This window comes from Mytilus californianus, unplaced genomic scaffold (assembly GCF_021869535.1).
Source record: "Mytilus californianus isolate M0D057914Y unplaced genomic scaffold, xbMytCali1.0.p SCAF_5, whole genome shotgun sequence".
NCBI lineage: Eukaryota > Metazoa > Mollusca > Bivalvia > Mytilida > Mytilidae > Mytilus > Mytilus californianus.
The window spans coordinates 48,301,004-48,327,597 of record NW_026262701.1 but is presented as its reverse complement, the minus strand read 5'-3'; the positions used below and the strand labels follow the sequence as shown (position 1 = coordinate 48,327,597).

Sequence of the window (26,594 nt, the reverse complement as noted above, 5' to 3'; positions counted from 1 at the left end):
TTAAGTCAAATTATTCACTTGCAAGTGAAAAATACATCAGCGATGTTTTTAGTTTATTTTGAAAAATTTGGGCCAAACTAAGTGCTTGTAACGAAATGTTATTTCAAAATTCCGCTTTTATTAATACTCGAAACAAAAAGAATCGTTTTTTATATTTTTGTCTAACTTGTAGCTAATGCCCCTTAAAATTGTGCAAGTGCCTCATTTGCTCTTAGTTTTGAGTCTTTTTCATGACAGTAATCGTGAGGTTTATAAATTCCTATATTGTACGATAATTCAGTTTTTGTGGCTTTCCTTTAAATGGCTATGTTAGGCATTGTCTGGCGTCCAGGATTTTTTCTCATTTCCATCTTCTTTGAAACAACTTGTCAAATGTTAACTAAACTTGACAGGAATGATGTTTGGAAAGTCTCATACAAAGGAATCTTCAGTAGGACCTGATCAGATGGAAAAACTAGTTAGAGGCAATCTATGATAATGATGGGACAATTTTCAAAAATCTGAATTTACGTGTTGAAATGTTTAGAAACATTAGGAGATTAATAATAGGAAGACCCTCACCAAACTTTCCCCATTTAATTTTGATCAGATGGCAAACTCTACCTTATGAAAACTGAAATATTCACTATTGGCTTATATCCCAAAAATTCATAAATGTGTTTCAAAAGCTAATTGTTGCATAATTTTGGGGAAATGCCATTTTGGTATCCTTTTGGTGGGCATTTACATACCTTTGAAAAGCCAAAAAATGCCATTTTTTAAAACTTCAGTAAATCTGAAAAGTTATATGCATAGATGCCACACAAATGATCATATCTCCTTTGATGTTCTCATTTGGATATTTTTGCAGTTTTGATATTGATCAAAGTTGCAGATTATACTTTCTAAATGCATAAAATATATTAAACTGACATTTTAGCTAAGGGTTATTCCAGAAAAAAAATGTATGGGGGTGGGGGGGGTTTAGAAGGCAGTTTGTTTCTGCACTTGCCACCCAGACAATTGTAATTGAGAATCATAGTGCATTATAGTGTGAAAAGTTGCTCTGATACCCATCACCCATGTATTATTAATATATATAGTGCCTTCCAACCCTCCATACATTTCTTTCTGGAATAGCCCTTAGTTCAATTTTCCGTACAGGCTATTTATTATAAATAATCAAAACTACTGTTGATTCATTATTATTGATGGATACCAACTTTCGTGGATTTCGAAGGTATAGTTTAACCACGAAATTAAGTGTTCAACTAAGTACAAATTTTTCTACTGGCATATATATATATATTGCAAAACCATGAAAATAAATGAATCCACATTAAATGTTTTATGTTCCTGTCACTTTTTATCAAAATTTACCAAAGTTGCTCACATATGCATGTTTTATTTTCCCTAGGTATATAATGGGCGAAGAAGGATATTGTTTGACATCCATACAGACAGCTGTAGGTTATCTGGTATCCCAGGGAATGGCTGCATAGACTGGAGACCTGCTCATTTATAGCTTTTGGTTGTTATTACCTCCCCTGATAAAGACCTACATATAATTATTAATGTAAAGAAAATATCAGTTTTGGGTTGTATGGCTGTGATATACAGATGCAATGTTGTGTACTGGTAAAAGATTCCACATCATTTGTGTAGTGGAAGTTTGTTTTTTATTTGATTTTGATATCATTTACAAATAAATGTATAGATATGTGCCATTTCTTTAAAAGAACATGAATTATATGTTTGTTATTCATGAACGAGATATTGGAAATAATATTTATTTTCATACTGATGTATTACTAAATAAATTTCACCTGATTAGGCAATGCTTTTAAGAATAGCTATGAAAGAACATAGTGTGTGAGTATTCACCCTAGAATGTTCAGTAATGTTTGAATTATATTAATCAAAGGATCTGAAAAAAAATCACTATATTTTGTTTTCTTGAAAAGAACATCCCTCAATTATCCATTTGTTATATTAAAAGCCATGTGCAGTCAGATGAGATTAAAGCAGTGATGTATATCTGTTACATTTTCACTATTGTGAATGTAAAGTCAATTGTTTTTTTGCATAATAGAATTTGAAAAAAAAATTTCTATTTTGCAAAATCAGGGTTCTCCTAGTATGGGAGAGATGCGAAGCATTTATAATGTATCATGTATAGGTGGTTGGATTTTGTTTGACTTTTTAAAGGACAAATAAATGTCATATGTATCAAATTAAATTTATTTACATCGGTGGTGGTTTAGATAAAATAAGTACCTACAACCACTGCATACATTTTCCTCAATGAACTTTTACTTGCAGTTACTGATGAAATTAGTTAAGTCTTTAGTACACTTTACTAACTCTTCCATAAAATAAATGTTTTTTGTCATGTCTGTTGCTTGAACTTTTTTGTAAAAAGTTGTAGTATCATATTTGATAATAATCTATTGTCTGTGATATTTAAAATGGACTGACTATACTTTAAGTTATAATTTTTTAAGAGACAAGGGGGTGGGTATTAACTTTTGTTAAATTATGCGTTTAGAATAGTCTTATTTTCTTTCAAACAACTTTCAAGAAGGGACATTACTGTGTCCATCCATATGATGTAGATTTTTAAAATTAGTAGCAAACATTTATCATATATCTAGTATCATTAGTAGATATAAGTACACTGTGAAAATAAACTATGTCAATTAATTCTATAAACATATAGAATAAGTATTAGATAAGTGCCATATTTTATAAAAGATTGTGTATTGCATATTTTTACTTGATTTATTGGGAAGTTGGTGCAATACTTATTTGTATTTTATAAAAGATTCAGTCTAAATGACCAGCATTATTTTTGCTTGGTGTTTAATGCCATTTTCAACACTATTGTGCTATTTCGTGGAGGTCAGTTTTTATTGGTGGAGGAAGCCGGAGTGCCTGGAGAGAACCACAACCTTAGGTAGGAAAACTGACAATCCAAGTTAATTAAGATTTGAGTCGAGCGCACATGCCACATGCGGGATTCAAAGTCACAACCTAAGTGTTGATAGGCTAGTGATACAGTATTTGACTACTTAGACCACTTGGCCACCGAAGTCATTTGAGCTCAGTATGTTTATTTCACTTTGCCAGACATTGTAGGAAGTATAGATGATTGATAGGTGATTCCAGATGTGGATGGTTGTGAATTATTTCAAATTCTATTTTAAATTGTGATTTTGCTATTATTTTCATGGGTAGTATGGTTTAGAATACAGGTATCCATTTTTATAGCAGACTTTGCCAGTTCAATATACCTTTATTGTAGGTGTGGATGTTTTGATTTTAAGAGTATCTTCCCTGTTGGTATTACAATGTTAACAAACACATACCACTGTAGTAATTGTCCATATTCTGATTTCATATGTCTTCACCTGAAAGATGCAGTAACAAACATTTTATCACATTTAACACTATTTACTTTACTTGTGATACATGTGATTCTTCTTTCTATATGTTCCAGACCTTTTGTCTCACCTGTAAAAACTACTATTCAGCATAATATATCTTATATAAACACTTACAGGGTCACTTGAATTCATGTTATCATGCACTTGTACTGTATATATTGTATTAAGAGTTATTAATCAGATTTTTATAATACCTAACTCATGGTAATTTGATTTCTTTAGAGACATTTATATTCATACATTGTTAAATTTTCATGTGTAGTTTAAAATGGTTGTGAATAATTCAGTCTGATTAAACTGCAGATATTGTGTCACAGCTTTGCTTACAAGGATCTGACAAGACTCTGTTTTACTTTCTGTTCTGGTAATTATTACATTAGCCTATAAAATTCAAATTTTTGAAGGTGTGTATTAATAAGAGAAAGCCAGAGGATCCTGAAAGTTCTTTAGAACAGAGAGTTTTCAGATCCTTGCAAGCGAAGCTTGGACCCAGATCTGTATTTTAATCCTATAGATGAATAATTGTATGTTAACACTGTATTTGCATAATTAAAGATGCTTGTATGTACATGGCCAGTGTAACAATTTATATGTTTGACAAATGATCCATGGTTGAATTATCAATTCCCATTATATATGTTACCCTGTATTGTCCACTCTTTTAAGTCCAACCCATAGGGAACTATATAATTATATTCCTTCTGCTCGTCACACTTTTAGTTTTCTGCACTTTTTTCTGATATGTCTAAATTTATTGATTAGATATTTGATTTTTACCGGTTTATGTTTTACCTACTACCTTGAAAACTATAGTAGATTGAAAGAAACCTTAAATAGAAAAAATTATCGCCACAGACTAGGTCTACAGTAACATCAAATATGGTCGAAATTGTTAGAATACTCCTTATATGAGTTATAGCCATTTAATGGTAATTTTTACCTATTTTGCAAAATTATATAGCAGATGAAGAAAAACTAAACAGTAAAAATGATCAGTAATATAAGAATGAGAAGATGTGGTAGGATTGCCAATGGACTATCAACCAGAGACCAAATGACATAGATGTAAGCAACTATAAGTTACTGTAGGACCTTCAACAATTAGCAAAACCAATAACGTATAGTCATGTTTAAAAGTCACCGAAATGACAAAAGACCACATCATTCTATATTAGTTTAAATAACTGAAATTATCAATCCACTCCTTATAGGAGGTATTGGCCCTTTAATGATGATTCTTACCCATATTTGCATTTTTAGTACCCTTAGAAAAATTAAAAATTAAATTAAACACAACTGATGAGCTAGACAAGATCTACACATATATTTGTAAATCAACATACCCAAAATTGTCAGTACACTCTTTCAATCCTCAGGTGCCCTTAATGAAAACTGACCCCAAGTGACCTATAGTATTATCTTTTCTTGGTGTCCCTTGTCTGTCATAGATCATCTTTTACAATAATCTTCTGAACCTACTGGGCCAATTGCAACCAAACTGTGCTTTAATCATCGTTGGGGTATCTAGGTTAAAAAAAAACCAGTTGGATTATCCTGCCTATGGCCAACATGGACAACATGGCTAGAAATAGAACATTAGCAGAACAAGATCTACAAACATGTCAAACATGGCAATAATCATCTGTTGAATCCTTATAGGAGTTATTGCCCTTAATTGAAGAATTTTTCAATTTTTAGCTCAGCTGGCTGAAAGGCCAAGTGAGCTTTTCTCATCACTTGGCGTCCGTCGTCCTAGGTTGTCGTCCTTTGTCCTAGGTTGTCGTCGTCTGTCTTCGTTAACTTTTACAAAAATCTTCTCCTCTGAAACTACAGGGCCAAATTTAACTAAACTTGGCCACAATCATTATTGGGATATTTAGTTTAAAAAATGTGTCCGATGACCCCGCCAGCCAACCAAGATGGCCACCATGCCTGAAATAGATAATAGGGGTAAAATGCAAGTTTTGCTTATTATTTTGAAAACCGTTATCAATAGAGAAAATCTGTAATGAGCAAAAATGTTCAAAATGTTGAGCACTACCTATTGTGCATTGATGTCTAAACTGTCAAACGACTTCTTATAGGAGTTATTGTCCTTAAAAGATGAATTTTACCATTTTAAAACATTCTTGCCTATTATCTGAAAAAATTAAATTATTTATTGAACTGCTTAGACCATTCAGTCCTAGTGTTACTGAGATTCATGGATTAATGAAAAGTTTTAGGAAAGTTGATGCAACAAGTCCTTACTATGAATATGATCAATGACAAATGATTTCACTTGATGAATCCTTGACCAGATGGAAATATCATACAGAATGTTATTTCACTGATCATAGAAGTCCCAGTCTCAGAGCAAAGAACACCCTTAAATAAAATGTAGGTTTTCTGTTAAGTCTACCTTTAAAATATAAACTTTGTGTGTGTATAACTTAACCCCAGTGTCAAACTAAAGGTACTGTAAGTTCAAATTTATACATTCTTTTCATTGTATTTGTCTTAATACAATGTATACAGTTTTGTCATTTCTGGGCCTTTTATAGCTAACTATGTGGTATGGATTTTACTCATTGTTGAAGGCCTTACTGTGACCTATAGTTGTTAACTTCTATGTCATTTTGTTTCTGATGGAGCATTGTCTCATTGGCAATCATACCACATCTTATTTTTATATTGAACAATACTATCAATTATATCTTTTTAAAAGCATAAAAATTTGTGAGTGAAAAGACTTATGTTTGTGACCTTGACATTGCAGAAACATTCCAACCTCATTTCCGACACACCGTCTGGGATGGGCGAAATTCATCAAGTATCATTAATTTCCTTAAAGGCATTCAAGAGAGGGACGAAAGATACCAGAGGGACAGTCAAACTCATAGATCGAAAACAAACTGACAATGCCATGGCCAAAAATAAAAAGACAAACAGACAAATAATAGTACAGATGACACAACATAGAAAACTAAAGACTAAGCAACACGAACCCCACCAAAAACTGGGGATGATCTCAGGTACTCCGATAGGGTAAGAAGATCCTGCTCCACATGTGGCAACCGCTGTGTTGCTTATGTTATTACAAACCGGTAAATAGTCTAATTTGGTAGGTGACATTCATGAAAAGGGAAGGGTATTGTAGTTATGTCATAAGGAACATATCCGATATCATCTGTGAAACATTTATTCCATAACGGTCAACCAACTCGTGATGGCGTCCGTTCTGAAGTTCAAAAGTTCTGAACTGGCAAAAAATTGCAAGAATAGCTATGGTAACTCCTATATTACGTCAATTATGGTTCAAATTAGCCACGAGTATTGTGACTTTTTTTTTTTTTTTCAATTCTGCTTTACTTGTGGTTGAATTTATGTTGAAATTCTGTAATATAAAGGTTTTACTACAAGTATCACATAATCTTTCTATAGACCAAATAAAGTGGTTCTATTGCTTATAGTACCTGGTAAACAGACAAAACCACAAAAACTAAACATTGACCAATGAACCATGAAAATTAGGTCACTGTTATATGAACCCTGCCAGACAGACATGTACACCTTGCAATCATTCCATACAACAAATATAGGTAACCTATTGCTTATAGTATCTGATAAACTGACAAAATTACTACTTGACCTATTGCTTATCATATCAGTGAAATAGACCAAACCACAAAAACTGAACATTGTCCAATGAACCATGAAAATGAGGTCAAGGTCAAATTACACCTGCCAGTTGGACATGTACACCTTACACTATGTTGAACCCATCTATCCCATTGAACTTGAGATAAAGGATACAACAAATACAGTTAAGTCTGCTTCATATCTTGAATTGCATCTAAAAATTGACAATGAGGGTCCGTTGAAAACAAAACTTTACGACAAAAGAGATGATTTCAGCTTCCCAATTGTGAACTTTCCATTTCTATATGTAACAATATTCCAGCAGCGCCTGCATACAGAGTATACATCTCCCAGTTGATAAGATATTCCAGGGCTTGTGTTTCCTATCATAATTTCCTTGATAGAGGGTTGCAGCTCACAAAGAAGCTTTTAAACCAAGAGTTCCAAGTGGTGAAGTTGAAGTTGAAATAAAAAAAATGTTCCAATTATCGTAACTACAATCTCTTCCCCATTCCCCTTATGTGACCTACCGAATTAGACACATCACCGGTTTGTACTTACATGAGCAACACGATGGGTGACACATGTGGAGCAGGATCTGCTTACCCTTTCCGGAGCTCCTGAGATCACCCCTATTTTTTGGTGGGGTTCGTGTTGCTCAGTCTTTGGTTTTCTATTTTTTTTGTATACTGTTGTTTGTCTGTCTTTTTCTTTTTAAGCCATGGTGTTGTCAGTTTATTTTTCGACTTGTGAGGTTGAATGTCCCATTGGTATCCATCACCTCTCTTTTACAATCATAACATACATCAAATATAGTAGACCTATTGCTTATAGTATCTGAGATATGGACTTGACCACTAACACTTAACCTTGTTCACTTATCCATGATATGAGGTCGGGGTTAAGTGAAAACTGTGTGACAGACATGAGGACCTTGCAAGGCACACACATACCAAATATAGTTATCCTATTACTCATGATAAAAGAGAAATTAACATTACATAATTTTTTTTTTTTTTCAAGCAGTCACTTAACCATGAAAATGAGGTCAAAGACAATGGCTATATGACGGATGGAATCTTCGTAACATAGGTTATCTGCATACAAGGCATGAAGAATCCAGGTCTTCTACCTTCTGAAATATAAAGCTTTATACAAATAGTTTTCATCACCGCCACCTTTGCCAGATAGTAATACCTATGTCTCGCATACTGTGACTTTCACCGCAGGCAAGACAAAAATCATTACTGTGATAATGTTTTGAAAATTTGATGAAAACTTATGTTAAATTATCCTATGGTTTCAGTTAAAAAGGATTTTCACAAATTTCGTCATAAGTGATGTATTTATGATGTCATGAATGTAGGTATAGTTTGTTAAAAACCTAATATGTCAAAATTTATGGGAGTTTTCTGAAAAATGAACAGTGGAGCCAACCTTTGTCAACAAATATTTTTGCTGAAATATTCTTTATATACCATATTCTTTATTATCAACGAAACTTTCAATGGGTGAGGGGTGGCGCCACAGATGAAATCAGGAAAAAAGTTGGAGAAAAAAGTTACAAATTCATAGAAAAATGGACTTAAATGATATCTATTCCTAATTCAGGGTAACATATTTATGAATATGAAGCATATATACAATATGTCTTATATCCAAAAAAAAAAAATGAATTAAGCAATACATACACTTGAAATTTACTCAAACAATTGAAGGGCTGTTTAATAGGTTACTCACCTGGAGGCTCTACTCCTTTGCTATAAAAGGACATTTCAGGACAATTACTCTAAACTGGGTTGTTCAATTTTACTGAAAATTTCATGGTAGGTAGTTGACCTGCTTATCCGTTTTACTCAGTTAATTTTGCTCTAACTATATTAATTATTGTAAAGAAAGACAAACATGGCAATTTACACCTATGTTAATACTTTCATGCATGCAACAGCAGCCATGTTTTTATGGATCATATCCAAGGATACTATTTTCAATCTAAATTCCCTAATGAACATTCAGATTGAGTTTGCTTACATTTCCAGAACTTCAAGTTGAAACACAATTTGGGCTATGTGAGCTATTATCACATGGTTTCGTCGTCGTTGTCTGTAAGTGTTGTCCATTGTCGTAAACTTAGAATAGCTCATGAACACCAAGCAAAGCCCATAAAATGATACCAGCCCAGGTATTCATCTTAACAAAGTAATTGGCTTGAATTTGCAAACATTCTAACATTATGAATATTCATTCAGAAAAAAATCCTCATTGCCCATCCCCTAGATGATATTTTTTTCATTTTGAAAAAGCCTCTGTTCAAGTTTCAGAACATTCCATGAGGGTTTAAAATAGAAATAGATGTCTAAAAAATGCAATCCCAGACTGTATGTTCATGTTAACTGCAAAGAACTAAGTATTGGTAAAATACTATAAAGTCAAGAAAAAAATCAAACATTATCTCTTATTAAGGTAGATAGGATGTCTTCAGACATCTTGGAATTGTTAAAAAGCAGAACACAAGACTTTTCATTTAGATAAAGAAAATAATGTGTTTTTTCTAATTATAACGACTGATTTAAAATAAAAAGACAGAACTTTTTTGTATCATTCAATTTTTTTAAAACTTTTGTCATATAAGGGGAGATAACTTAAATAACCTTACTTTTATACAGGAATGTGTAAGGAATTTACCGATTTTGTTTTATAGCAAGAAAACAAGTTGGTGACCCGGATATTTCTTTTTACTTTCTGTAAACATATTATAAGAATTATCTTCTCATATTTAATCTTAAAATGCTACTGTTTAGTTTTCTTCCTATCACACAAAATTGTTTTTTCCATGTACAATCTATTCAAAATCTGACAATTTTACACAACCTGTAACTTGAAAAAAGTTCTGTTCCCCACACTTTTTATTATATTTTCGAAAAAAAGCAAGATAAAAAGTTCATTTTGGCAAATTATTGAAAAAGATGCTATTGATTTTAATTCATTTAGACCCCTCATCTACCTTAATCACACAAAAGCTTCTGCCAAAGTTTCATACAATTACAGAATGTTTGACAAAGTTACTGATGTCTAAAATAATGAAGTTTCTAACTTAAAATGTTATTTTTCACAACGATAAACTGTGACATATCTAAAAAAGATGCATTTTTTAACAATTTTAATCATAAGCTTGAAAAATGACATTTGGCTTGATTATGTATGAAGATTACTTTTTCAAATTTTTATGAACAAATCATAGATGAATTTGTTTTAAATTCAATAAATATACAGCACATTAATTGCTGATTTTTTTTCTAAAAGCATGAAAATTTGCAGACAAGACAAAAGTATCTAAGGATCCTTTAAGAATAATACCATATACATTGCAAGGGAGACAAATGGATTTTTTTTTTGCAGTTACAGCTATGTGTAGGTCATATTCCAGTTGTCATTTGCTGAAAGTTTTTAAAATTGGAAGAACAATGTGATGGAAAATTTATCCTCATTACCTTTTGTGATTTGGACAAGAATGCACGTAAGTAATTGCCCTGCTTGTGTAACTGAAGATAATTCTATGTGGAAAGTCTTTCAGACCAATAATGCAGGTTTTAATCAAGGTATAACAGAACATTTACATTATCAATGAACCATGAAAATAAGGTTAATTTAAGACAAACCCTGTCAGATGGATATGTACCCCAGTTTTTGGTGGGGTTCGTGTTGCTCAGCCTTCAGTTTTCTATGTTTTGTTTTTTGTGCTGTTGTTTATAAAAAAGAAGATGTGGTATGATTGCCAATGAGACAACTCTCCACAAGAGACCAAATGACACAGAAAATAACAACTACGGTTGTTCATCATACCCTCAACCACAGAAACCTCTTCCCCCTTCATTTGTCATCTAGACATAAATAAAATATAATATTTAAGACTGTTTTCTCACATAAATTTTATTTTCAAATTCATCTTTATTTTATCATGCATCATGATACAAAATACCTAGCTGCGGAACTGTAGCTCATAGGTCCTTATTTAGATATTTTAATATCATAAGAACCTATGAGCTACGGTTCCGCAGCTACAAAATACCCAGATGAAACCAGACACAATCAGCTTCATCAGGTGTGTATAGATATCAAAGAAATTATAATTAAGTAATAAGCTTTTGGAACCTGCTGTACATTATCTTTACAATTAAAAGGAGGAAAAGGATCTGCATCATTGGTTATGTATCATTATTAAAATATTACAATTATAACAAAATAACTGACATTTCTGAGGATTCTTTTGTATTTCCTGGATACCAGTTCTCAGACTGATTGTTATAGAAAATCATGTCCGTCTTGAGATACATGAATTATATTTTTTAAAAGTGAATTTTTTTGGCTTGATATATAAACTTGAGGCTTTCAATTACTTAATACCAAACTTATAAAAAAAATTATAGATATCAATAAAATATATAAATCCTCAGTTTGTCTCATACTTTAAAAAAAAAGGCAGTTCAAAAATATAACAATTTTTATACAAAGGAAAACTATGGTAAAAACTACAATAAAAAAGAGTTTAAAAATACATGAATCAAATTCATGTTTGAGGTGTACTCAACCTATTTACTGTGTAATTAAAATGAACTAAATATCTTGATATTTGCAAAAATTATTAGATCACCAATGCAAGGAAATAGTTAACTGCATTCAACTCCTCATTTTTAACCCTAAGCTGTTTTATTATGTATGCAGTTTCTTTTCTAATCAATGTTAATTTTGTACTTTTTTCCTAGGAAGGGGATAACAGTACCAAGTTATTTGAAAGTCTGATTTATCTATTAGGAAATATGTTATCGTGAGCAAGGTTGTCATCTGTTTGCTTAGCTATCTACAACTTTCAGCCACAATTAAAGTATTAAATGGACTTTTTCTTAACTTTCAAATAATCTTCAGTATCTGACGACATTGTGTACCATTTTTTTCACTTTTTAAGATTCTCCAATTGAAGAATGGATTTTTTTCATGTATTACATCTTATTAACCTGAAGGATAGGATGGTTCAGCTGATATCAACATAGTTTAGTTAGAGCAGATTCTGAACTTACATCCATAAATCTTGCAATTTTGTCAATCTTCAAGGACTGCATGCATCAATAGTTAAATTCATTACTCATTACGTAAATAAATATCTTGTATTGCATGTATAAACAAAATCTAAATTTTCCCCGTAAATTATATTAAGGCTTGGTATAATAAGATTTGATAATAAAAACAAATAAAATTATATAAAAACCACTAAAATAATATAAAATCAGATAAAACACAAATCTTGTTATAGCAAAACCTTATAAAGTTTACTTAAAAGATACAGTGGTAATATATTAAAGTCTTGAAGCAGAATTTATTCTAAATTCTTGTTAAATGTTATGAAAATTTTGTCATAATGAGATCCAACTATTAAAAGCAAGATTAAAAACAAACCAACCTATCCTTCACATGACGAAATTTTGGTGAGAAGTTAATTATTCCTTCCCAACTTAATCAAAATATTCAAAAGGTCCATTCATTTCAATTGGGAACCCCCAAATTTCATAATAAAATAAAAAACACACTGCCATTAGTTAAAGAAGATAAACTGAAAGTTTCAAAGAAAACCTTCCAATATAAGCTGTGGATGAGAGATTATGACAGACAAACAGACAGACAAATCTTCTTCAACAGCCCATTTCATGCTCGCCTCGCGTGCAGAAGGTCATGGAATATGATCCCCAGCTGGTTCAAACCGAAGAATTAATAATTGGTATTTCATGATCCTCTGCTATATATAAGCATGCAGCATTTAGGAGTAAGAGCAAAGACTGGTTCCTGATTAATCTTGGATGGGTAAATAATTCTTAAGAAGTTGAGTACAATACTCAAAAAATAAACCTTAAAATATTCCTCAAAATATAAATAACGATGAATGAGAAAAAACATAAAAAAACAATCTCATAAAAATATAAAAATATAACAAACTGTAAAAATTGTGTAATCATTTTCACTTGAGTGGCCTACGATGCTGAATAATGCATTTATAATATATAAACAAAACCAATAAATAAAACTGACAGCCATTAATTTGTATAAATGTACAGAAAGTGGAGTAAAACCAGACCAACTAACCAAACATTTTTATTTGTAGTCATTAAAAATGCATAAACTTAATCTCAGTATTTAAATTGTTTAATAGGATTTTTTTTATATTCCCTTTAGTTTTTGGCCATCAAAGTCCTACTTGATTGGTTTCTAACCTGCAAAATTCATTTCAAAAAGCACTTGTAAGACTTGCACATACATAACTTCAAAAATACATGTTAACCAATGTAAGTCTAATGGGTACTTTGTGAAATCATATAGCATACCTTTGGGACCCCTCAAATAACAATAATTTCACTGTTGTGAAATATTCCTAACAATTTTTTATGCTTAGTTACAAACTCAACTAAAAATAACAAAAAGTTTGAAAAGATATATATATCTATTAACAATAGGGAAACCAAAAAATAAATTTCAATAAAATAACATAAATTTTTTTTTTTTTTTTTTTTTTTTTTAGATTCTCCATTCTTTACCTACTGGAAGTGTTAAAGACTAGAGTCACTAAGCACTGACCATTATCAATATATTTCACTTCACTTTCAAAGTAGGAATTAAATCTGGTCACAGGCAAAAAAAAAAAAAAAAAAATAATGAATAAGATCTGAGCTATGAACTCATCATTACAAAACTACATACCAAAAACCAGTTCATTAACCAACAACTTCAAATCTTGTTGAAAATGAAGAATCTTTACATATTTTTTTTTTTTTTTTTTTTGTAAAAAATCATAAACATTTTCTCAAACTGTAAACAGTGAAACATACACAAAAATTGTCTGAATTACATTCTTTACTGTTACAGTTATATCACACAATCATTTTATGCAGCCACAGTTACCTGAAAAAAAATATACATATATTAAGCACATGTCAAAAATATATGGAAACAATATTTAATGCAAAAGAATAATTAATAAGGCATACCAATTATAATGCATACAACATTTCTTTTACTTTGTTTTAAAGTGATTTGTTGACAAAGTTTAAACTACCAGTCTTTATAGCAAAAAAGGATGAACAACAAGTCATTGGTAGATGTCTGATATATTTGTTTTTCCTTCATTGTTTTATCATAAATTAGGCTGTTGGTTTTCTCATTTGAATTGTGTCATATTTTGTCATGATGGGGACTTTTATTATAGGTTTTACTCAATGTTGGAGGCATCAGATGACCTTAAGTTGCTAACATCCACATCAGAAGTTCTCTGATTGATAAATGTCTCATTAGCAATCATACCACATCTCTTTATTTGTATATATGGAGACAATTTTAGATAACAGATAAGATTTCCTAAATTATAATTTTTGACATCTTGATACCTCCTTTGAGATAATATATTCAATTATAACTAAAGAAAACATTATAATGTAAGATCTGCATCTGTGCATCATAAAAAATCTTGGGTATTAAAATGCTCTTTGAATTCATAAATCTTGTATTGGTTCTTACCATAAAAGTCAGCTCCAATGGCCATTCCCAGCCTCAATCCTAAGACAAGCTGTGATGCTTATCTGAAATATGAAATGCTAAGTCATTAAAAACTGTTTGAAAGGATCATTGTTGGTATACTCTGGAACTTATAAATAAATGTATTAGTCCTAGGTATACTATATGTATATTAAATAGAAATAATCTATAAAGGTAATATAGATGTTGAACATATGGATAAGACAGCAATCCAGCAACCCCACAAACTTTTGCATAACATCAGATCGACCTTAAATTTACTCATATATTGGTACTGATAAAAGAAAAAGGACTTCTGACCACTCTTATAAACCTTCAAACCTATAGCACATAATATTTTCAAATTATTTTTATAATACATTTTATTTCTTTTTCAAAACAAGAATAACTTACTGGTGCCTACCTATGTATAAGCTGTACAAGACCACCAAGTCTTATTCCCAAACCATGAAAACATATTGTCACAGATAGTACCTAAAAAGAATTGAAAATTGACACATTATATATCTTACAAATCCATTTGTCCATCTACCTAAAATTTATTAAATTTTGTTCTTATTTCTTACTACATGTACACAATGGTATATCATAAACACCTCTTTCATAAAATTAATATAAAAGATGGAAAACAAAAAAATAAGTCAAAGGTTTATGATTTGAATTTCAACTGCACAAAAATCATCTACATATTTTACAATGAGTTATCTCCCATTGAATTAAAGAATCTTGCTGTTAATTTTACTTGTCTCCCCTTGAAGTTTTATTCCTATTTTGATGTTTTAATAGAAAATCTTGTTCATGTACATGGCAACTTAAAATATTAAACGATGTAATCTAATTCTTCAATGGTGTTTTGCATTTAGATATGGATGCTGTTTGTTGTCTTAATACGCACTGTTCATCAAACTTTTTTAGAGAATGTATTATAGAAATTGTTTGGCTTAAATAAACTTGCCTTATTATTTTTCATGTTAATGCCTCAGACTTGGTTTAAGATTTAATTGACCATCTTCCTTAGAGCTGTTCTGACTGCCAAGGTGGCTGTCCTCATCTAATTGTTGATGTAATTTGTCCATTTTTTTTTTTAGAAATAATGATATACCAGGGTAAATATATTATATATAAAAAAATCAGATGCACTTTCAGCTAATTTTTAAAAAAATTCAACAAATAATTTTTAGTTAGCCTTGATTTCTCCCAACCCACATATCTATTACTTAGAGCTCTGCTTACATTTTTTTTTCATTACAAAGCTCTAAATAATAGTCAATATTAGCTAGTATACATCTGATATGATTTTTTATTATATAAACATAAATATCCAAGTAAAATAAAAGCTAACACAGAAGGAGATTCAAGAATGAGGAGTTAAACAGGGGGATAATAAATTCCTCCCTTTGACCTAAATTTCACCCTGTTAGGACTCCACATCATTGCTATATTTAACAAAATTACAAAAAATAATATAATTAAAATTGAAAAATAATTTAATGACAAAAAACAACACATCTTAATAACATTTCTATTACATCAATTTTCACCTTCGGGCCTTGATGGCAGAGAGTTGAAACCCAGCATGTGGAAGGTGCGTTCTACTAAAATTTTTATCGACTAAGATTGTCTTTCCTGCCTAAATGTGGTGGTTCTCTCTCGTTACTCTGACTTAAACCAATAAAAAAAAATGGTCACCAGCTTTTTAGCTAAAAATAACAAAAAGTTTGAAAAAATATGTATCTAAACCATTCAGGAAACTCAAAAAAAAACATTTCAATAAAAATAACATTTTTTCTCTTTCTTCATTTCTCTTTTTTTCATTTTTTTTTTTTTTTTTTAGATTTTCCATTCTTAACCTACTGGAAGTGTATTGACTAGACATGGACCATTATTAAGATGTCTTTAGTAGGTCAACAAGTAAAATTGTAAAATTGGTCCATTTTACTTCATTTTCAAAGGACAAATTTAGTCTAGTCACAGGGTAAAATAATAATGGTACGATCTGAACTATTAACTCATCTTTACAAAACTACATACCAAAAACCAGTTCATTATCCATAAGCATGACACAATAATTGTCAAGACAATAATGGACATGAGTAGAGATACCAGAATATAGCCATGGGTTATAATGGAAAAAAGATAGAGGCATTTTAAAATGTCAAATACAAATTAACCTACAACTTCCAATCTTGTTAAAAATGGAGAATCTTTACATGTTTATTTTTTTTTTCTTTTGGTAAAAAATTATAAACAATTAATTGCTCAAAAATACACAAAAATTGTCTGAATTACATTCTTTACTGTTACAGTTATATCACACAATCATTTTATGCAGCCACAGTTACCTGAAAAAAAATATACATATATTAAACATATGTCAAAAAGAAATTGAAACAATATTTAATGCAAAAGAATAATTAATAAGGCATAACAATTATAATGCATACATTTCTTTTACTTTGTTTTAAAGTGATTTGTTGACAAAGTTTAAACTGCCAGTCTTTATAGCAAAAAAGGATGAAATACACTTAGTTGGTTAATATCTGACATATTTGTTTCTCCTTCATTGTTTTATCATAAATCAGGCTGTTGGTTTTCTCATTTGAATTGTGTCATATTTTGTCATGATGGGGACTTTTATTATAGGTTTTACTCAATGTTGGAGGCCTCAGATGACCTTAAGTTGCTTACATCCATGTCATTTGTTCTTTGGTTGATAATTGTCTCGTTAGCAATCATACCACATCTCTTTATTTGTATATATGGAGACAATTTTAGATAACAGATAACATTTCCTAAATTATAATTTTTGACATCTTGATACCTCCTTAATGAGATTATATATTCAATTATAACTAAAGAAAACATTATAATGTAAGATCTACATCTGTGCATCATAAAAATCTTGGGTATTAAAATGCTCTTTGAATTCATAAATCTTGTATTGGTTCTTACCAAAAAAGTCAGCTCCAATGGCCATTCCCAGCCTCAATCCTAAGACAAGCTGTGATGCTTATCTGAAATATGAAATGCTAAGTCATTAAAAACTGTTTGAAAGGATCATTGTTGGTATACTCTGGAACTTATAAATAAATGTATTAGTCCTAGGTATACTATATGTATATTAAATAGAAATAATCTATAAAGGTAATATAGATGTTGAACATATGGATAAGACAGCAATCCAGCAACCCCACAAACTTTTGCATAACATCAGATCGACCTTAAATTTACTCATATAATGGTACTGATAAAAGAAAAAGGACTTCTGACCACTCTTATAAACCTTCAAACCTAGAGCACATAATATTTTCAAATTATTTTTATAATACATTTTATTTCTTTTTCAAAACAAGAATAACTTACTGGTGCCCACCTATGTATAAGCTGTACAAGACCACCAAGTCTTATTCCCAAACCATGAAAACATATTGTCACAGATAGTACCTAAAAAGAATTGAAAATTGACACATTATATATCTTACAAATCCATTTGTCCGTCTACCTAAAATTTATTAAATTTTGTTCTTATTTCTTACTACATGTACACAATGGTATATCATAAACACCTCTTTCATAAAATTAATATAAAAGATGGAAAACAAAAAATAAGTCAAAGGTTTATGATTTGAATTTCAACTGCACAAAAATCATCTACATATTTTACAATGAGTTATCTCCCATTGAATTAAAGAATCTTGCTGTTAATTTTACTTGTCTCCCCTTGAAGTTTTATTCCTATTTTGATGTTTTAATAGAAAATCTTGTTCATGTACATGGTAACTTAAAATATTAAACGATGTAATCTAATTCTTCAATGGTGTTTTGCATTTAGATGATATGGATGCTGTTTGTTGTCTTAATATGCACTGTTCATCAAACTTTTTTAGAGAATGTATTATAGAAATTGTTTGGCTTAAATAAACTTGCCTTATTATTTTTCATGTTAATGCCTCAGACTTGGTTGAAGATTTAATTGACCATCTTCCTTAGAGCTGTTCTGACTGCCAAGGTGGCTGTCCTCATCTAATTGTTGATCTATTTTTTGTCCATTTTTTTTTAGAAATAATGATATACCAGGGTAAATATATTATGTATAAAAAAATCAGATGCACTTTCAGCTAATTTTTTAAAAAATTTCAACAAATAATTTTTAGTTAGCCTTGATTTCTCCCAACCCACATATCTATTACTTAGAGCTCTGCTTACATTTTTTTTTCATTACAAAGCTCTAAATAATAGTCAATATTAGCTAGTATACACCTGATTTTTTTTTATATAAACATAAATATCCAAGTAAAATAAAAGCTAACACAGAAGGAGATTCAAGAATGAGGAGTTAAACTGGGGGATAATAAATTCCTCCCTTTGACCTAAATTTCACCCTGTTAGGACTCAACATCATTGCTATATTTAACAAAATTACAAAAAATAATATAATAAAAATTGAAAAATAATTTAATGACAAAAAACAACACATCTTAATAACATTTCTATTACATCAATTTTCACCTTCGGGCCTTGATGGCAGAGAGTTGAAACCCAGCATGTGGAAGGTGCGTTCTACTAAAATTTTTATCGACTAAGATTGTCTTTCCTGCCTAAATGTGGTGGTTCTCTCTCGTTACTCTGACTTAAACCAATAAAAAAAAATGGTCACCAGCTTTTTAGCTAAAAATAACAAAAAGTTTGAAAAAATAAATAACTTAACCATTCAAGAAACTCAAAAAAAAACATTTCAATAAAAATAACATTTTTTCTCTTTCTTCATTTCTCTTTTTTTCATTTTTTTTTTTTTAGATTTTCCATTCTTAACCTACTGGAAGTGTATTGACTAGACATGGACCATTATTAAGATGTCTTTAGTAGGTCAACAAGTAAAATTGTAAAATTGGTCCATTTTACTTCATTTTCAAAGGACAAATTTAGTCTAGTCACAGGGTAAAATAATAATGGTACGATCTGAACTATTAACTCATCTTTACAAAACTACATACCAAAAACCAGTTCATTATCCATAAGCATGACACAATAATTGTCAAGACAATAATGGACATGAGTAGAGATACCAGAATATAGCCATGGGTTATAATGGAAAAAAGATAGAGGCATTTTAAAATGTCAAATACAAATTAACCTACAACTTCCAATCTTGTTAAAATGGAGAATCTTTACATGTTTATTTTTTTTTTCTTTTGGTAAAAAATTATAAACAATTGCTCAAAAATACACAAAAATTGTGTGAATTACATTCTTTACTGTTACAGTTATATCACACAATCATTTTATGCAGCCACAGTTACCTGAAAAAAAATATACATATATTAAACATATGTCAAAAAGAAATTGAAACAATATTTAATGCAAAAGAATAATTAATAAGGCATAACAATTATAATGCATACATTTCTTTTACTTTGTTTTAAAGTGATTTGTTGACAAAGTTTAAACTGCCAGTCTTTATAGCAAAAAAGGATGAAATACACTTAGTTGGTTAATGTCTGACATATTTGTTTCTCCTTCATTGTTTTATCATAAATCAGGCTGTTGGTTTTCTCATTTGAATTGTGTCATATTTTGTCATGATGGGGACTTTTATTATAGGTTTTACTCAATGTTGGAGGCCTCAGATGACCTTAAGTTGCTTACATCCATGTCATTTGTTCTTTGGTTGATAATTGTCTCGTTAGCAATCATACCACATCTCTTTATTTGTATATATGGAGACAATTTTAGATAACAGATAACATTTCCTAAATTATAATTTTTGACATCTTGATACCTCCTTAATGAGATTATATATTCAATTATAACTAAAGAAAACATTATAATGTAAGATCTACATCTGTGCATCATAAAAATCTTGGGTATTAAAATGCTCTTTGAATTCATAAATCTTGTATTGGTTCTTACCAAAAAAGTCAGCTCCAATGGCCATTCCCAGCCTCAATCCTAAGACAAGCTGTGATGCTTATCTGAAATATGAAATGCTAAGTCATTAAAAACTGTTTGAAAGGATCATTGTTGGTATACTCTGGAACTTATAAATAAATGTATTAGTCCTAGGTATACTATATGTATATTAAATAGAAATAATCTATAAAGGTAATATAGATGTTGAACATATAGATAAGACAGCAATCCAGCAACCCCACAAAATTTTGCATATCAGATCCTTAAATTTACTCATATAATGGTACTGATAAAAGAAAGAGGACTTCTGACCAAACTCGTATAAACCTTCAAACCTAGAGCACATGATATTTCCAAATAACTTTTATAATCAATTTATTTTTTTCAAACAGGAATAACATACTGGTACCTACCTACATATTAGCTGTATGAGACCACCAAGTCATTCCCATACCATGAAAAGATGTCACAGAAATAACCTAAAAAGAATCGAAAATTGATACATTATATATCTTACAAATCCATTTCTCTGTCCATCTAAAATTTTCTAAATTTTGTTCTGATTTCTTTAATACTACATGTACACAATGGTATAACATAAACACATCTTTTGTAAAGTTATTATAAAAGATGGAAAACAAAAAATAATTCAAAGGTTTATGATTTGAATTTCAACTGCACATAAATCGACATATTTTACAGAGTTACCTCCCATTGAATGAAAGAATCTTGCTGTTAATTGTGCTAGTCTCCCCCTAGTTTTATTCTTATTTCAAGACCTACTCGTTTTAATAGAAAATCTAGTTCCAGTACCTGGTAACTTAAAATATTAAACTGATAAACTAATTCTTCAATGGTGTTTTGCATGCAGATGATAAAGGTGCTGTTTGTTGTTTTAATATGCAGTGTTTATAAAAAATCACTAGAAAATGTATAGAAATTGTTTTGCTTAAATAAACTTGCCTTATCATTTTTCATGGTAATGCCTCAGACATGGTTGAAGATTCATTTAATATGTATATCATCTTCCGTGGAGCTGCTCTTCTGGCTGCCTAGGTGGCTGTTCTCATCAAATTGTTGATCTTTTTTTTTGTCTGTTTGTTTTTAGAAATAAAAGTTATATTTATAAAAAAAAATATCAGATGCACTTTCAACTAATATCCTTTTTGAAAAATTTCACCAAATGATTTTAAGTAACCCTTGATCTCTCCCACCCAGATATTTATTATCTAGAGATCTTCTGACATTTTTTTTTCATTACAGAGCTCTAAATAATAGTCAATATTAGCTAGTATACATCTGATATTACAAAAGTTGTACAAATGTAAATATCCAAGTAAAATAAAAGCTAACACTGAGGGGGTTTCAAGAATGAGGAGTTAAACAGGGGTATACTAAATTACCTCCCTTTGACCTTAATTTCACCCTGTTAGGACTCCATATTATTACTATATTTAACAAAAATACAAAAAAATAGTATCAAAATCAAAAATAATTTAATAACAAAAAACCAACACATTTTAATAACTTATCTATTACATCAATTTTCACCTACAGCCCTTTGTGGCAGAGAGTTCAAACCCAGCAAATGGTAGGTGCATTTGACTCAAATCTTAATTGACTAGGATTGGCAGTTTTCCTGCCTAAATTTGGTGGTTCCCTCTTGTTACTCCGATTTCAACCAATAAAACAAAATGGTCACCAAATTATAACAAATTGGGCTGAAAGTGGCGTTTCACACCAAAAATCAATCAAACAATTTTTGTTCACCAAGATGTTCCTTTACTATGCTTTTAGTGAAATAATCTTATTTTTTTTAGCTAAAAATACAAAAAGTTAGAAAAAAATATATATCTAACAATGCAGGAAACCCAAAAAATACATTTTAATAAAAATTACATTTTTTTTTCTTTTTCATTTCTTCTTTTCTTTTTTTTTATATAGATTTTCCATTCTTAACCTACTGGAAGTGTTTGAAATTCAAGTTAACTACAATTTCCAATCATGTTGAAAATGGAGAATCTTTACAATTTTTGTTTTTTTTTTTTTTTTTTTTTTTTTGTAAAAATTCTCAAACATACACAAAAATTGTCTGAATTACATTCTTTACTGTTACAGTTATATCACACAATCATTTTATGCAGCCACAGTAAAAGTTACCTGAAAAAGAAATAGACATTCTTAAACCTATCTGTCAAAACTATTTGAAAATTGAAACAATATTTAATGCAAACGAATAATTAACTAGGCATTAAATGAGGGTAGAAATGCCCTTTACCATCAGGCGTCAAACAGTCATTTTCAGCTACTGTTAGCGTCAAATTGGTTAAAACTTTATCATTATTCGTCAAACAATCATTATCCTGATTTGTCAGAGGTCTCAAATAATTATCCGTTACCATTATTTTTGGAAAGAATTTAAATTGAGTAAAAACAGACAATTTTTTATCGTCATAAAGAAAATGTACATTTTATTGTCATGCACCAAAAATTATCGTTGTCATTTGGCAAGATTTTTTTACCAATATTCGTCATGAAATTACCCCCATTACTACCCTCTTACAATTATGATGCATATAATATTTCTTTTACTTTGTTTTAAAGCGATTTGTTGTCATAATTTCTAACTACCAATCTTTATAGCAAAAAAGGATGAACAAGTGAAACTGCAAGCTACTGCTCACTGATGATACCCCTGCCGCAATTGGATAATTTTAATAGTGTAAAAATATGTAAGTGTTAGGTAAACAGGAAGTTGTTGAATGATGAATCTGAAAACGCATCACACAGTATAGCTGACTAATATAAACCCTGGAACCAAATTTCAGAAATCCTTGTATTGTAGTTCCTGAGAAAAATGTGACGAAAATTTTCAACTTGGCTATCATGTGTAAAATGATACAAGTGTTCGGTAAACAGGAAGTTGTTGTGATGAATCTGAAAACGCATCACATGATATAGCTGACTTATATAAACCCTGAAACCAAATTTCAGAAATCCTTGTAATGTAGTTCCTGAGAAAGATGCGATGAAAAATGTTCATGGGACGGTAGAACGGACTGAAGGACTGACGGATGGACAGACGGACAGACAAAGGTAAAACAGTATATCCCCACTTTTTTAAAGGGGGGTATAAAAACAAGTCATTGGTTTATGTCTGACATATTTTTTTCCTTCATTATTTTAACATAAATCAGGCTGTTGGTTTTCTCATTTGAATTATTTCATGTGGTGGACTTTAATAGTTAACTGTATGGTTTAGATTTTACTCATTGTTGAAGGCCATGCGGTGACCTTTTGTTGCTTACATCCACGTCATTTGGTCTGTGTTTGATAAATGTCTCATTGGCAATCATACCACATCTCCTTCATTTTAGAAATATATACAATTATAAACTTGAGAAAACATTAAAATGTAAGATCTACATCTGTGCTTTATAAAAATTTAGGGATTTACATGCTCATGGATGAATAGTTCATAAACCTAAGCATTGGTTCTTACCATAAAAGTCATCTCCAATGGCCATTCCCAGCCTCAATCCTTACGGACAAGCTGTGATGCTAACCTGAAATATAAATTGCTTAGTCATTCAAAATTGTTCAAAAGGATCATTGTTGGTTTACTGTTTGTATGTATAATTATCATAAGGAAAATGGGTTATATAAATAAAATAGATGTTGAGAATATATCAATTAGACAGCAATAAAACAACCCAACACAATTTTACATAATTCAGATCCTTTAATTTACTCATATAATGGTACTGATGACTTCTGACCAAACACTTATAAACATTCAAGCCTAGAGCAGTCAGGATTTTACTTCATCAAAATTATCTCCCCATTACGCCACCTAAATTTTTCAATCATAAAATTGGAAGCCAATGTAGTGATGACACGCTGTCAATTTAGCTCTTGAAAACCCATAAATTTATCCACATAGTATCATAAGATCCATATATGATAGTTGTATCTTAGAAGACATATGAATCTACTAACTATTTAGCATCCTTTAAAGTACTTTAAGGCCTTTGGTCAACGTAAAACTGATTGGTTGTCATGGTGAATTTTCAAAAGCTCAAAAACACTAAAAAAATTCCAATTAAATATTTCATGGAAGGACACTCTCAAAATTTTCAAGTTAAAGATTACCCTAGATAATACACACAAAAATTGAACTTTTTTTGAAGTTACTTATTTCTAAGATCTACTTCTAAAGTCTGTTGTCAAGTACTTTCAGTTAAAATTTGTTAATCAAACACACCTACTCTGTTTTTATGACTCATTGGAAAAATATTTCACCTGATCCATACATTTCAATTTTTAGTACTGTAAGTTTTTAATGTTATTATATCAACCTGTAGCCTAAATATATAAAAAATAATAGAATCTGAAGTGAGAGAATTTATGCCTATGCACAAAATAGATCCACATGTATTCGCACCTACCAAAATCGACTGTTTTGTGGAAATTTGTCTTTAAATTAAAAGTGTACTAATATCTTGAAGCTCATACTTTAAGTAAAAAACACATATATATATAAAATCCTAAATTATGCACCTACATTAAACTTTGAAAGCCCAAAGAAACAGATGTAAACAATTCAAATATACCAACTTGGCCTTTTTAATCTTCCCTAATAAAGAGTTCCATTTCTTTTGTGTAATTTCAACTGGATATCACCCTGAGAGCACATACTATGTCCATATATAGTTTTTATAATACATTTATTTTTTTCAAAACAGGAATAACATACTGGTACCTACCTACATATTAGCTGTATAAGACCACCAAGTCTTATTCCCACACCATGAAAAAATGTCACAGAATGAACCTAAAAAGGAATTAAAATTGACACATTACATATTTTACATTTCTCTGTCAACATAAAATTTACCAAATATTATTCTGATTTCTTACTACATTGACACATAGTATAACATCAAAACTGTTTGTAAAATTAATATAAAAGATGGAAAACGTAATTTTAACCTCAACTGCAAATAAATCAGTCCAAATTAGTGAAATTTTGTATGGCTTTTAAAAATATTTTATTTGGGGCGCCCAGGAAGGCATAACAGCAAAAATCAAAAATAGCCATTCTAGTTGTAACAAGTTATCTCCCATTGAATAAAAAAATCTTTCTGTTAATTGTACTAGTCTCCCCTTGAAGTTTTATTCCTATCTCTGGATTTACTATTGCTATTTTGAGGAAAAATCTTTTTCATGTACCTGGTAACTTAAAATATTAAACTTGTCAGTTTATTAGTCAATGGTGTTTTACACACAGAAAATAAGGATGTTGCTTGTTGTCTTAGTCTTAAGGATGTTCGCTACTCTTGTTTTTGACTTCTTGTCAGATTTGCCAATCCTCTAGTTTTTATCCATGTAGTGCCAATACAAATTTTGCTCCCTAAGACCCTAACCCCTACTTATTTTTTCATTACATATAGTTTTAAATAACCATTTTTTAAAAATCTTATACAATCCTCGTTATCTTTTCATTGTATTTGAAACGAAAAATGTGCCAAAATTAAATGTATGAAAAATCTAGAGGAATCATTTCCCGCCAAAATTTCAATTGATTATATCTCAAAAACAAAGACACAGACCTGTATTTTTTTTTTAAATCTAAGTTTTGTTATTTTTACACATTGTACCACCATTTAATAGGTCTTTTGAAAAGCTTGTGATTTTTAAACAAAGGAGCTAACATCCTTAATATGCAATTTCTATCAAATATTTCTAGTTAACCCATTTCTCTGACGTCAGTCTATTGTTCTAACTGTAGATTATTTTTTAACAATCCACTGACCACTTTGTTAACTTTGATTTGATTTTTTATTTTCTTTTTCATCATAGCAAATGCTTACTTATGGTTTTATTTTTTTAATGCTAGTATTTAGCTATCAATCAAATTTTCGTTGCTTGATTATAAATGGTCAAAAAAACATCATGTCAACATTGAAAGAATATAAATAAGTGTAATATAAAAGCTACGTCCGTAAAACTACTTCTTTGACAGTAAATAACAAAACTAAATTATCACCATTATATGCAATC

The 26,594-nt window shown here is 30.2% G+C and overlaps 1 protein-coding gene and 3 long non-coding RNA genes across 4 annotated transcripts in view; 1 reads left to right on the top strand and 3 right to left on the bottom strand.

Annotated features, from left to right (window-relative positions):
• Positions 1 to 2,088, top strand: part of LOC127702401 (VPS9 domain-containing protein 1-like) — a 33,739-nt gene extending 31,651 nt beyond the window's left edge. The window contains exon 14 of the mRNA XM_052206600.1: positions 1,397 to 2,088. Coding sequence (XP_052062560.1) covers positions 1,397 to 1,481 — 85 coding nt within the window. The 3' untranslated portion in view covers positions 1,482 to 2,088. The remainder of the gene's footprint in view (positions 1 to 1,396) is intronic.
• Positions 2,089 to 11,291: 9,203 nt separating this feature from the next.
• On the bottom strand, positions 11,292 to 15,097 carry LOC127702391 (uncharacterized). The gene is made up of 3 exons (XR_007982407.1): positions 15,015 to 15,097; positions 14,604 to 14,665; positions 11,292 to 13,991 (listed from the first exon to the last, which is right to left on the bottom strand). It is a non-coding gene; the product is annotated as an uncharacterized LOC127702391 (long non-coding RNA).
• Positions 15,098 to 15,704: 607 nt separating this feature from the next.
• On the bottom strand, positions 15,705 to 18,067 carry LOC127702392 (uncharacterized). The gene is made up of 3 exons (XR_007982408.1): positions 17,995 to 18,067; positions 17,574 to 17,635; positions 15,705 to 16,963 (listed from the first exon to the last, which is right to left on the bottom strand). It is a non-coding gene; the product is annotated as an uncharacterized LOC127702392 (long non-coding RNA).
• Positions 18,068 to 22,561: 4,494 nt separating this feature from the next.
• LOC127700675 (uncharacterized) lies at positions 22,562 to 25,367 on the bottom strand. The gene is made up of 3 exons (XR_007981685.1): positions 25,298 to 25,367; positions 24,034 to 24,097; positions 22,562 to 22,691 (listed from the first exon to the last, which is right to left on the bottom strand). It is a non-coding gene; the product is annotated as an uncharacterized LOC127700675 (long non-coding RNA).
• Positions 25,368 to 26,594: the final 1,227 nt, after the last annotated feature.